At 33.2% G+C, this 13,824-nt stretch overlaps 1 protein-coding gene across 1 annotated transcript in view; it reads left to right on the top strand.

Annotated features, from left to right (window-relative positions):
- MICU3 (mitochondrial calcium uptake family member 3) overlaps nt 1-13,824 on the top strand; it is a 100,410-nt gene that overhangs the window by 68,205 nt on the left and 18,381 nt on the right. Inside the window, exons 9-10 of the mRNA XM_036838797.1 lie at nt 7,541-7,636; nt 13,666-13,766. Of these exons, the coding sequence (XP_036694692.1) occupies nt 7,541-7,636; nt 13,666-13,766 (197 nt within the window). The remainder of the gene's footprint in view (nt 1-7,540; nt 7,637-13,665; nt 13,767-13,824) is intronic.

Here is a 13,824-nt window from a genome sequence, read left to right as displayed (position 1 = left end):
TCTAATGCCATATGCCCTGTGAAACTTAATAAATGTTAATAATAATTATTACTTTTTAATTTATTTTTCTAATCTGTCATTGCATGAACCATTTTTCCAACTGTGGCAATTTATATTTTTCTTTTAAACTCATAAATAATTTTCATACAGGTGACAAATGGTTTTTTAAAAAATATATTTCAGAGTAATATTGTTAAAAGGAAATAGGTACTAATATAGCTCTAGTTTAAGCTACATATGCAAATTGTAGTCACTTAGACATTAAGAGAATAATATTGAGAACCAGATTTAAATTACATATTTCATTTATATTCTTGCTTATGTAATAGGAAGGTAATTTACATTTTGTCGTGATAATATATATATATATTTTATTTTACTGACGACATCTTTGTTTTTCATCTAAGAATATAAAATACATATTTTAAAGTGATATAACTTGATGTCATTTTTTTATCCCCAGTCTTAAATGTATTACATGATGTTTCAACTCCCTTAGTTTAGTTGGCTATATAAACTGACTTTTTTTCGTATAATAGGAAAATTTTTGCTCAGAAAAGAATGATTATTTTCAAAAAAAATGCAAGCAAACAAGGAAGATTTATTTAAAACTAGAAAAAAATTCAGACAGCCTGAACATTTATATGAAATATCGTTGATGTATGTTTTCACAAATATATTAGTATAACGTTATGAATTAACTGGCAATTTTCTACTAGTTTCCAGAATTGTAGATCAACTGGAGCGATAAAGGATCTAATTTGAGTGTAGTTCATGGAGCTGAATATAACCTAAGATTCAATCTTTAGGAAGAAGTTCCTTCAAGAAAGGCAGGGCCTCTGGATTTTACTATAGAGACAGAGATTCTGTGGCCTCTGTAGTAACCTGTTCCAAAAGTTAATCATCCTTACAGTAGGTTTTGCCTGTATTCTGTCAAATTATTCCTTGCTACAGTGTAAGATTGAACATACTTTTTTGTATCCTGGAAGATAGTTACCTTACAGCCTTTTCTCTTCCAAACAACCCTGATTCTTTTCATATTTCTCATATAGTCAGCTCTTGATTATCTTACTACAGTAATGAAAAGAAATATAAAACATTCAAAAGAATAAATAATGCAAAAGTCAAGTATATTTGACTTTGACATACCTTATATTTTACAAATTTTTTAAAGATTATCTTTATTACCCAAATTTCATTGTAGTCAAAAAATGTACCAATTTTTATATAATTTTTTGACATGAATTGAACTTGTTTTATGGACTAAAACAATGTCAATATTCATAAATGATCTGTGTTTGAAAAGAATGTGTATTCTTCAATTTTGGGTACAGGGTTATAATATATATATGACCAAACATATTAATTATGTGTTTTAAATCTCTATCATTACTAATGTTTTTTTCTGCTGTTCTGTCAAATAATGTGTTAAATTACACATTACAATGATAGACTTGTTAATTTCTACTTATAATTCTGATTTTGTTTATTTTATATATTTCAAAGCCTTCTTATTGCCTGTATAAGAATATAGATTACTTAAATCGTCTTAGCAAGTTAAATCTTTGATTATATACTAAATCCCTAGGTCTCTAGAAATGTGTTTGTGTTAAAAATCTATTTTATTGTCAAAATAAATATACTACGTTTATTTTTATTAACATGTTATTTTCCATTTTGTGTTTTTTATTGTCTATTTTTACCTCTAGTGATAATGAAACTTTCCCTGATTTTTTAAATATGTATTTTAGTTCAGAAATATACTGCTGTTAGAACGTAAATATAAAACAAAACAAAAAACAATAAAAGTTTAACTACTATATAATATAGATCAAGAAATAAAACATTGCCTTTGCCGTACCCCAAGAAGCCCCTTCATATGTCTCCAATCATAATCCCTTCTTCTCCTTCAAAAGATAACCACAATCAAGACTTTTTATGTCATTCATTTCTTTGCTTTGAGGTTTTATGACCTACTTATGTATCCTAAACAATATAGTTTAGTTTTGCCCATTTTTGATCTTCATATAAATGGGATCATATTAAATGAGTTTTTCTATGTGTTGCTTCTTTGACTCAACATCATGATTGGCAGCTACATCTGCGTTATTGTATCTGGTCCTAGTTCATTCACTTTTATTGCTATAAGCAGCAGTGCTCAAACGTTTTGGTCTCAGGACCCCTTTACATTGTTGAAGATTATTGAGAATCCAAAAGAGCTTTTGTTTATGTTGGTTATATTCACCTATTTTTGCCATATAAGAAGCTAAAACTGAGAAAATTATAAATATTAATACATTTAAATATAATTTTTAAAACTCTCGTTACCATAAACATTTTTTATGAAAAATAATGTCAAAAATATTGTGAGGAAAGTGGTATTTTACATTCTTTGCAAATCTCTTTAATGTCTGACTTAGTAGAAGACTGCTGGTTTCTCATAGATGCTTCTGTATTCAATCTGTTGCAGTATATTGTTTTGGCAACAAATACTATCAATTGTTTCCCTTGAAGCAACAGGCTCAGTTGGTTCATCTTCCAAAAAGATGCCTGCCACATACCAAAGTCTAAATAACCATAGTTTGTGTATCCGCTGTTCTTTCAGTAAAAATGATGGTTCATGAAAAAAGTGGCTAGTCTACCTTGCAACACAAACCACCGCATAGATGTTTTTTCTCAAGGCAACCACAGTACTTCATTAGACAGAAGTGCTTTATGCATGCTTCCCTTCACACCGAATGTTAAAAAGATGTGTGCTCAAAGATTAAATTAACACAATTATGAGTTTTATTCTTCAGCAAGTACATTCTTAAGTGAAACTTTTTTTCTTAAATATGAGTATATGAAACTGAAGAATGTGACAACTTCTGAAGAATGTAATGACTTTGGTCTTTGGTGCTGTTATTGTACTAAGGCTTCAGCAATTTTACCCACCATTGCTTTTGTACCAGTCAACACAGTACAAAAGGCAAATAATGTCTTTAAGATGCTTTAAGATACATCTATATTATATTTTGTCCAGTTTTTTTCAGTTATTCTCAATGAGAAGATTGGCACTGTTTTTTCTAGTCTGTCATTACTAGAAGCCTGGTTTATCAGTTTCAACCTCTCATTTTCCTTATATTTTGGATGTCTCTTTTTTAAAAGTATATTTTGTGTATTTTATCGGTTCCTTTTTATCTGGATTGATAAAAATGCTTTTTAGTTGGAAAATTCAGTCAATTTACATTACTGTGATTACTAACTTATTTGGATTTATTCTAGCCATTCTATATACTGTTTTTTTTTCTCTTTTCTTCTTTCTTTTGCATTACCTGGGTTTATTTTGAGTTTAGAAGACATTCACTCTATTTCTTTTCTTTGTGTAGTTATTCTTGAAATTTTAATAAGAATACTTAAAATAATAAAGTCTTAGATTAGGCCATATCTTTATTCGCTTTCTCAAAAATAGACTTTAAAAGTTCTTTAATACCGTTCTTTCCTCTCCTGGCATGGGTACTTAAAATTGAACAATGTTTGCCCTTGTCTTTTTTTAATCCCACAAGTTAGACTTCTAAAATATGTGTCATTCATGTTTGTTTCTAATTACTTATATATTTGCTATTCTTTACTCAGTATTTCCCTCTTTAATCTCACCCATTCCTAAATCTCATAATCTTATACTCACAAAGTATATCCTCAAGTGAGGATCTTCTAATAAATTTTTTTAAAAACCCTCTCTCTGGAAATCTCTTTTTTTCCCTTTATTTTTTCCCAGTTTATTGAGATATAGTTGACATATAACATGGTATCAGCTTATGGTGTACAACATAACTTGATATATGTACTTCTCACAAAACACCACAGTAAGTTGAGTTGACACCCATCCCCTCACATAGTTAGAATTTTTTTTTCTTGTGATGAAAACTTTAAGACCTATTTTCTTAGCAACTCCTAGCATACAGCACAGTATTATTAACTGTAGTCACCATGCTTTACATTACATCCCCAAGACTTACCTATCTTATAACTGGTAGTTCGCACCTTTTTACCACCTTCACCCCTTTCCCTACCACCACCATTCCCACCTGCCTCTGGCAACCACCAGCCTCTTCTGTTTCTGTGGATTCGTTTGTTTGTTTTAATTGAGATAGAATTGGCATATAACATTATATTAGTTTCAGGTGTATAATATAATGATTCAATATATGTATACATGCTGTTATTTTGAAAGAATTTTACTATATATATTATTGTGGGTTGACACTTATTCTCAGCAAATTGTGGTATCATCCCAGTCTTCCGGCTTCTATTGCTGAAAATGAAAAGTCAGCTCTGGGTCTAATTATTATTCTTTTGTAGGCAATCTGTTTTCTTTCTGGGTGCTTTTAAGATTCTGTTTGCCTTTGGTATTCTACAGTTTTATTACAGTCTACCTCTCTTTTTGCTTTTATCTATCATGAAATTTTTGGGGCTTCTTAAATATGAGGATTGCTTGCTTTCATTATTTCTTGAATATCCACTGCCAATATGTCTCTGAATATTGCCTCTTTCCCATTTTCTCTAATATTACTTTCTAGAGCTTTGATAGCTATTCATGTTTTAATGTCTCTTAACTCCTCTTTAATTTGCCATATTTTTTATCTTTTTACACTGCATTCTGTATACTTTATTCATATTATCTTCAAGTTCACTGATTTTCTCTCTAGCTATATATAATATGATATTAAATTTCAGTGATTCATTTTTCATTTCTAGAAGTTTTATTTGGTTCTTTTTTCTAATCAGCCTAATAATTTTTGGTAGCCCCTTTTCCCTAAAAAGTCCTGTCAAATACAACTTCATATTCTTTAAACTTATTAAACTTATTTTGTATTCCATATCTAATAATTTCAATATCTAGAGTCTGCAGCTCTGGTTCTATTGTTTGTTGTTTCTGCTGGTTCCTACTTATGGTGGCTTACGTTCTTTTATGTTTAGTAATTTCCTATTATGAGCATGTACTTGTTGGAATGCATCTGTGTGGATTCTTTAAGGGCTGGGTTAAGGGGGTGTTTTTCCTGGGAAGACTTGTGTTCATATGTTTGTTTCTATGATACATTGCAGGTACCTGCAGTCCCATGTAACTTTAAATTACAGTTCTCGGGTTATGGTTTCTCAGGCCACACTTGTCATAGTGGGACAGATTATAAAGATGTAGTTTTCTTTTGTTTGTTTATATTTTTCTGTGTTTTAAAATATCACTAATAGCAAAGACAGTTGACCGCCTGATTCTGTGGGCTACTATTTTGGGGTTTTTTTCCTAGTTTGCCTAACCTCTGAGTGTACCCTTTCGCAGACCCTTACTTTGTGTAGGGTATTTACCTGTCTGGACATGGGCCGCTTTAGGGAGCCTCTGTTCTGCTTACCACAGTGATAGAGTCCCATCTCTAAGTCTGTCTTTTTTCCCCCTAGCTTCCTTTTTCTTCCTTCCTTCTAGCTTCCCTTTCTCCCTTATTTTACTTCCTTCCTTCTTACCTTCTGTCTTTGTTTTGAGCTGCTATAACAAAAATACCTTAAAATGGGTGGCTTATAACGAATAATCATTTTTCATAGTTCTGAGAGCTGGGAAGTCCAAGATCACCCAACCAGCAGATTCATTGTGGCAGCTGATGAGGGCCTGCTTCCTGGTTCATAGGTGGCACCTTCCCACTGTGTCCTCACATGGTGGAAGGGGGCAAGGGAGCTCTCTCAGACCCCTTTTCTAAGAGCACTAATCCCAACCATGAAGGCTCTGCCCTCACGACCTAATCACCTCCCAAAGGCCCCACCTCCTCCTAATACCATCACCTGGGGGGTTAGGATTCCGGTATATGAACTTTTCACACTATGGCTCCCTCCTTCCTCCCTCTCTTGCTCTTTTCCTCCCTCCCTCCCTCCCTTTTCTAGGCTCAGAACGTACATTTTTTCCTATAGAGATCCGTGTCAATATAGTTTGTAGAACCAATTTTATCCCTTCATATGTTGTAAGTATTTTTAATGTCATCAAAGTCTGTGTGGGTGGGGCAGGGGTGAGGCTGACCAGGGTTTGGAAGTAGGGGAGAGGCCTGGCTTCACCAAGCGCGTTGTTCCTGTTACCCTCCTAATAATAGTGTCGTGAGCCTCATTTTCTAGTTAGATTGGTTTAACAGTCCTTTTCTTAACTATATACTGCCTTTCTACGTTACAGTTTAAAAATATATCCACATTCAAAATATTTAGATAACTTCGCAGAGTATTTAATCTAGTTACCATCTATTGAGGTTCTGCTATATCTGTGTAAAAGAAAATGAACTGTGTTAGTTCTACGCTCAGTTAATTTTACTTGGTTACAGCTTATTACTAAAGGGGGTGACGAGTAGATTCTCTGCCACATTGCTACATTTACACTTATGGTAATAAATACATCTATGTTATATAAGTGATTCCTGCTTAATAATACTTTATTATTAACATTTTATTAAGAGTTTATTAAAATATGGGCAGTAGGCATTGTTTTCTAGTTCATAATAATGAATTAAAACACAGATCTTTGAAATAATTCCCAGATGCTTATAATTGTATTAGTGGCACTGGACTTTTGAAAACTAACACACACACAAAAATAAAAATTCTCTCATCATCAGCCACTCACTCCTAAATTCATCATGCAGCATTTTCTTCTCACAATAACCCAAAGAAGACCAAGCCTGAGAATCTGTGAAATCTTTCCTGGTAAATCCTGAGAGAAACCACATTTAATTATTTCTGTTTATAGAGACCCAAGTTAAGCCTGTAGTTCTACATTTCATGTAAAGATTAGACTACACTTCTTAATTCTGATATCGCCTGCTTCAGACTAGCCTCTTAATTCTGATATCGCCTGCTTTAGACTATCCTCTTAATTCTGATATCGCCTGCTTTAGACTAGCCTGTACCGAGATAGAAGCTAGTGCTCTGTCCTTGGAATAGATCAGAAAGTACCTGATCTATTTACAATAGACACCAAATCCCTGATCAGCTTTGAGTGGTTTGCCTTCAACTTGCATATTTCTTTTTGACAAGTTTTTGATTAATTTAAATTTAGTTTCTCTAAAGTATGGATATGGTCATTTTGATTCTTTGATGCACTAACATAATATATGCTAACCAACAATGATTCATTTTTAAATTAAGGTTAATTTTTATAGGTTGCTATAAAATAACCAAAATCTTCTCCAAATGAATTTACTTCACACAAGGTGTGAATAAAATTTTTATTTCACACTTTGTTAGAAGTTATGTATGTTTCATTAGAAGGGCATGGGGCAGGGGTGAAGAATGTGATTCTTATTGACAAAGCCACATTGTACTTAGAAACAGTGGTTATATACCATTACACCTTTGAAAATGCCCTGGGTTTACCAGTGATGTAATATAATACTGCTGTGTGCAGCAGAAAACAAAAAAGGTAAGCTAATGTGTTTTCTTTTCAAGGTTGGCTAGAAGAGATTTAAACTGTATAAATTATCATTGTTTCTGACTATTCTTTAGATTTCAGTTGTGCCTCTTAAAACTTCTACAGGTACTTAAAACAGATGCTGAGGAACTTGTCTCCAGAAGCTATTGGGATACACTGAGACGTAATACAAGCCAAGCACTCTTTTCAGACCTCGCAGAGGTATAATTAAACCTCAACCAGGTCCTTGTACTATTTGCCATTTTGTTAATCTAGTCCTCATTTCATTTTTGAGTCACAGCGATGAAACCAAAATATATTTTATATTTTCCCTTTTTCTCCAGTAAAGCAATAATTCCTATATATAAATTGGTATATTTGAATATGTCAACTGTGCTGGCAGGGGCGGCAAGGTCACCTGTAATAGTCCATGGTAAATCCACGCGCTTCTTGTAGAAAACATGACTTTCCAACTTAATTAAAAGGAAATACTGTTCTTTTTCACTTAAAGATCACTTTCAGGAAATTTGCAAATACTATTTTATAGTTTCACTGAACCTTTTAACCTTATAATTTGCAATGTTACATGAAATGCTGAAACTTCTAACTTGGTAAAAGATAGCTAATGCTTTAGAGTTATGGTAGATTTAAAGTCAAATTTCCTAATATTAATAGCGAGTGGCTTACCAAGGGTGGGCATGGGGGAGGTGTGCTAACAGCAGTCAGTCAGGGAAGGGAGGACATTTTACCTTGACATTGGTTAGGATTGCCAGTGTGTGGAAAATTAAAAGTAGACTGACCATTATATAATTCATTATTGTTTTCGAATTCCACAGAGACACATACCTTTTTGTTGCCCTCAGGTGGACTGTTCCCCACCACCCCACTCTCATTATGGCACTGTTAATAGGGGTTTGTCACTTTAAAAGATGGGCTATGTCTTGTAGATTAAATGCTTTTCTATGTTCCCTATTAAGAATTTTTAAGAACTTTATTAGAGATGGCTGTCTGGCTTACTGCAAAGGACTTTTCAGTAAACACCAAGAGCTGTATTTTTTCATTATCTTTTTCTCTTGAAAGTTGGCTTCTCGTTTCTTTTTCTAAAGTTTGACTTTTAAAAGTTATACTTAAAAATATCTAGAGAAGTGAACTGGAGTGAATTCTGTTACCCACATACACAGTGTTACTCAGTGGACACCTCTAGAGCAGGGCAAACACTTGTAAATGTTAATTTTGTCACTTGTGCACAATTTTAAAGTCCTAAAACAAATAAATAAAGCATTCTGCCCTATATATAGTCTGTGATATGTAAATATGATGTAATTATGACCAGCAATTATTAATCTTTAAAAATTACCTTTTAAATTTTAGCTATTTTTAGGCGTAAAGTGCTAATAGATAGTCCATTTACACATACTTTAGAAGTGCTTAATTCTGTAATCATTTATGTAGGCATATAGTAGTCAGTGCCTGAAAGTAAGAGCAACGGGGGACACTAGTCCTTAGAGCCCCTACAAGCCTGCTGTGCCAACTTCAAACTAGCAGTCGTGTCCTGCTGTCGCTTCCCACCATAGGCTGTCCACCTCTCAGCCTCCAACTGATCTTCAATCCCATCTAACTCTGCTAGAAATTCTCACAGTTAGGCACAATCTGCTTATTAGATGTCAGATTTAATTTAAATCTTGGTAATATCAGAAGACCAGTCAGCTCTTACATATACTCAAAGATCTTATAGAAGATTTGCGTAAGATCTTTTGAAGGTGTTTGTTGCTCTGTGTGGTGGAGCTGGCTTTTACAGCTTCCCAGAGCTAGTTCTGCACATCTCTTCCCAACTCAGCATTCTGTGACGTTCCGTTGGTACCTTCAAATTGACCATGATAGGCGTGTTGCTACCATAGACATTGGCAAACACTACAAATCAGGCTTTTTTATTTTCCTAGAGAGCCAGTTCACTAGCACACCATTAACTGTAATCAATCCACACTATAATCATAAGCTGCTAAATCAATTAATGAATTGACTCAAACATCATGAAAATAAATTTGATGGAGAGAAGTACGAAGAAAAAGAAGAAAACAAAACTTATATTGTGTTTCCAAGTGAAATAATTATTGGGGGATCATCTCTGTTACTGCCCTCCCACATTAGAGAAGATAATTGAGAATTAGCTGTAGTTAAATTACAACTCATTATAATTCCTTATAGGTTACTACTGGTGCCAGTGAAACATTGAATTGTTTATACTGTCAGTACTTCAGGATTCGAATTAGTTCAGAAAGAAAGCTTAGAAATCTACTTGTATTTCTTTGTTCCTCTTATATTTAAAATGTAAATACTGAGATAAAGCAGTTCTCTTTACATAATGTAGGTAAATTTGAGATTAGCCTCTCATATTCTTATTCCAGAGCTATTTCTAACCATAAACTTTTTTTCAGTGATAGTAAAACCATGTTATAATGCAAATTTGAATACCACAGCTGATACCACTTTCTAACCAAAATAATAGATAATAAATTCATAGTACAATATGTCTATCATGCAGCTATTGAATACAGTCTGTGAGTACCAGAATTACAAAAATTGTTTTGAGCTTTACAGATGAAATTTAAATTTTTTTCTTATCTGCTTTAAACTTTACTAACCCTTAATAAGTTTCAGTAGGTTATTTAAAACCTTCCTAACACATCAAGAGTTTGACGATTTCCTCCAGCCCATGAATAGAGCTTGATAAGATTATTATCATATAGTAAGCAATAAAAATACATTGAAAGAATTCCTTAAAACTCTTTAATAGCTTGATATATTTTTATTTTATGCAAGTTTTTAAATTTGCTTATTCCATTTTTGATGAAATCATTTAAAATAATTTTTAATCAAAACAAAGTTAGATAATGGCCTCTCATGGGGTTCTTTTGTGGCTTTTTCTGGCTTTGTTATGAAAACACCTGAATTCATTTTATTTTAACAATGAGCACAAGAATCAAAGGGATAAAGTCTCTATTTTTGTCTCAGCTCTCCTGAGATTTAAGTTATATAACACTGTTAGGACACCAAGGACACTGGTACAGTTTTCAGTGGTTCCCAACAGTACTCTGTTTCACTGAATGGGGGGAAAAGGTTTTCACCATTTCCATTTTCTAATTTTTCTCTCTAATGTCAAACTGTTGTTTATGCCTCTGTGGGTCTGGATTATCTGGATAAGAGCAACCTAAGTCTAATAAGATTTCGATGATGAAAGACTGTAAATGAAGATTTGCTCTGCTCAATGGGCATGAGAAAAACTGGCCGAATGAGGTCATTATTTAAAACCTGTGTAAAACAAAGCCACCTCATTTCAGTGTATTATGTCTCGAGGCAAGGAACATGACAACACTAGAGGAAAACATTCCATAGTTATGTTATCAGGGTTCTCTAACTTTTGGTGTTCCTGTATCCTCTCATTTTAAGGCATTTTTTTAGATCTATATAACATATATGTGTAGTTTCAATAACACAAAAGAAGTAAGAGTATACCATGTAAAAATATTTTTTTGCATTAAGCTCCAACATTATTTTCTGTCTTGTCTAGTCCTTTTTCAACTTCTTGGAATATACTGATTTGTCAGAAATAAATAATAATAGCTAACACTTACTGAACATTTACAATATGCCGGTTATAGTGCTGACTAACGTGAGTTATCTCATCCTCACAACGACCCTTTAGGGTAAGTACTGTTGTTGTTCCTGAGGATAATTATATCCTCAGTGAGATTAACTTCCCCAAGGTCACTTAACTAATGAGGAAAAAAGTCAGAATTCAAACCAGAAATCTGACTCTTGAGTTCATCATCCTGTTTGCTCACCACGCTACTGCTTATTTGTGAAGTAGCAACTTGTTCTAAGACCTTATCCCTGCTCCTCTTCTCAGCCACTTTGCCCCTCTTCCACATTCCATCGCTCTCTCTTCCAGATGGATACCCCGGTTCTTCATGCTGACCTCTGATTGGCTCGAGCCTCCACTGTTATGGTCCATTTAGGCATGCCTTCTCAAATATTTCCTCCCCCTACTAAATTAAGCTGTTCCTTGGATAATAAACTGATTAGATTTGATTATACACGATCACAAAAGAATGTCTATAATTAACAAGCTACCTTCTCCCCCCACAAAGGTCTTAATGCTTTTGTCCAAAGCATCTTATGACTACCAATAAGAACATGTATATATTTCATTTACATTCATATTCTAACCTTATCCTGAAAATGGTTATTGTAGATAGGGTTTTTCCCATTTTACAGATAAGGAAGCTGACGATCAAAAAAGTCAGTGAACTCAAGTCTTCTGATTTTAAATCCTGTCCTCCTTCCATTACATCAGTCTACCTTCTCAACTTAAAGCTACTGGTGAAAGTATAATAGTAGTGCCTTTTGAGCACTACTCAAAAATTACACTGATCTGTCACATAAGGGGCCTTGAAAGACTGGCACCACTAATATTCCTCAACACTCATAATAAGCTTGTTCAGGAAGGTATATTTAAAAGATAGTATGTGACACCTGGCTTCCTGGCTGTGTCGTTTTTCCCCAAGTGATCAGATCAAACCACTATTAGATCAAAGGAGTTGGTTATATTATAGGGAACTTCTCAGTTATTCCAGCTCCTGAGAATACTTGGAACTTGTCAGCAAACTCAAATAAGAAGTAGTAGAGATCATCCAAACCAATTATTAGGAGGTTACATTCTAGAGATTATTTAGAAAAATCCAAACTAAATTACAAATATAGACTACATAGGTGATTACTAAAGAATCTCAACAATTTTAGATAATTTAAAGTAGAAGATACCCTACATGTTTTAAAGAGTCTTTAAGTAACATGAGTAATCCGTGTAGCAGAAAGATCACTTTAGAAACATAGTTTCATGGATTAAAAGAGGGCATGTTGGAGGGGAAAAAGCCTATCAGAAGATGTAGTCTTCTATAACTCCATTCTAGTCGTTACAAGAGAAGAATAATATTTGGTCTAGGGAGAAGGGAAATAAAGACCCAACAAATGTTATGAAGGATAAAAATGGCTATCTTCATGAAAGATTGGGAAGGAGGCTATGAGGAATCAAAAGATTACCAAATTTAGTGTTTGGAAGATGGGTAAGATGAGACTATATCAGGGAACATGGAAGACGACTGATGCTTTGAAGAGAAGTATATATTTTCTATTTCTTATGTTTTCTATGGAGTGGTATCCTGATTCTGGTCAAGAAGTAATAGTTTCAAATATGTACCTTTAGATGGACATTTGCAGCTATTTTTTAAATATAGAAAATGATACTTATTATTTAACCTCTTACTTTTTCTTAGATTTCCCAGGATAATACATGGGGAGAGGTTATAATCACTTGAATTTTATTATTTTTGTAACTGAGTTTATCAGATAGGTATGAGTTAATGGCCAAGTGAAGAAGGAAGGAAAGAGAAAGAAGGAAGGAAAGGGAATGGGATGGGAAGGAGGGAAGCAAAAGGAAACCTATAAAGCTACATTAAAGAGGGAAGATTTTCTCAGGCCATTAAGCTTTATAAGGACTATAATTAAGCTATTTTAAGAATACATTTGTTGGAACTTGTTTATCAAGTTGAATGGGGAAGGGAAGATCCTCTGGAATTCTTATCCACTCAAAAAATAATGTAAGACTTTTCTTTGGAAAAAATTATAGATGATATAAATTCCAAGGTAATATTACTGTAGTTTCTCTTTCAAAATACAGTATCTTCTATTTAAAGTATCATGGATAAGAATACAATAGGGAAGAATCATGGTTCAAGGAAACTATTTTGCGAAGCTTGAGGCCATTCTTTTGTCAGCCCTATATGTTCAATAATCTGAGGAATTTACCTCTTTTGGACATCCTAAATGAATGAATTTTTCAGGTTGATTAGGAAAATCCAAAGTAAATTACTTAAATAAAAATAAAATATTTGATGATTACTAAAGGATTTTAACTATTTTAGATCATTTAAACTATAGATACCCTATATGCACAATTTGTGGTTGAAGACTTCTTAATATAATCATAACTTTAAGTTTTTTGAAGATAAACATCAATTTCATCTGTATTTCTGTTTTCAAATTTTGAACTTTTTAACTGTAATGGCATGTATTAATACATCCTTCTGCTTTTCATTCTAATGTTAATGTATTTATGTTCTTTGGGGGATATTATATCTCTATTCTGTTTTGTTTTATTGCAGCTAACCTTTAAATTGTGATTTTTTTTAAAGCGTGCTGATGACATTACAAACTTAGTAACAGATACTACACTTCTTGTACACTTTTTTGGAAAGAAAGGAAAAGCTGAGCTCAACTTTGAAGATTTTTATAGGTGAGCTTAATTTTTATATTTGTATTGAAAAATGTTAACATGCTAAAGTCAGGAAGGT

This window comes from Balaenoptera musculus, chromosome 21 (assembly GCF_009873245.2).
Source record: "Balaenoptera musculus isolate JJ_BM4_2016_0621 chromosome 21, mBalMus1.pri.v3, whole genome shotgun sequence".
Lineage (NCBI taxonomy): Eukaryota > Metazoa > Chordata > Mammalia > Artiodactyla > Balaenopteridae > Balaenoptera > Balaenoptera musculus.
The sequence above is the reverse complement of the archived record's forward strand: the minus strand, read 5'-3'. Positions and strand labels throughout refer to the sequence as shown.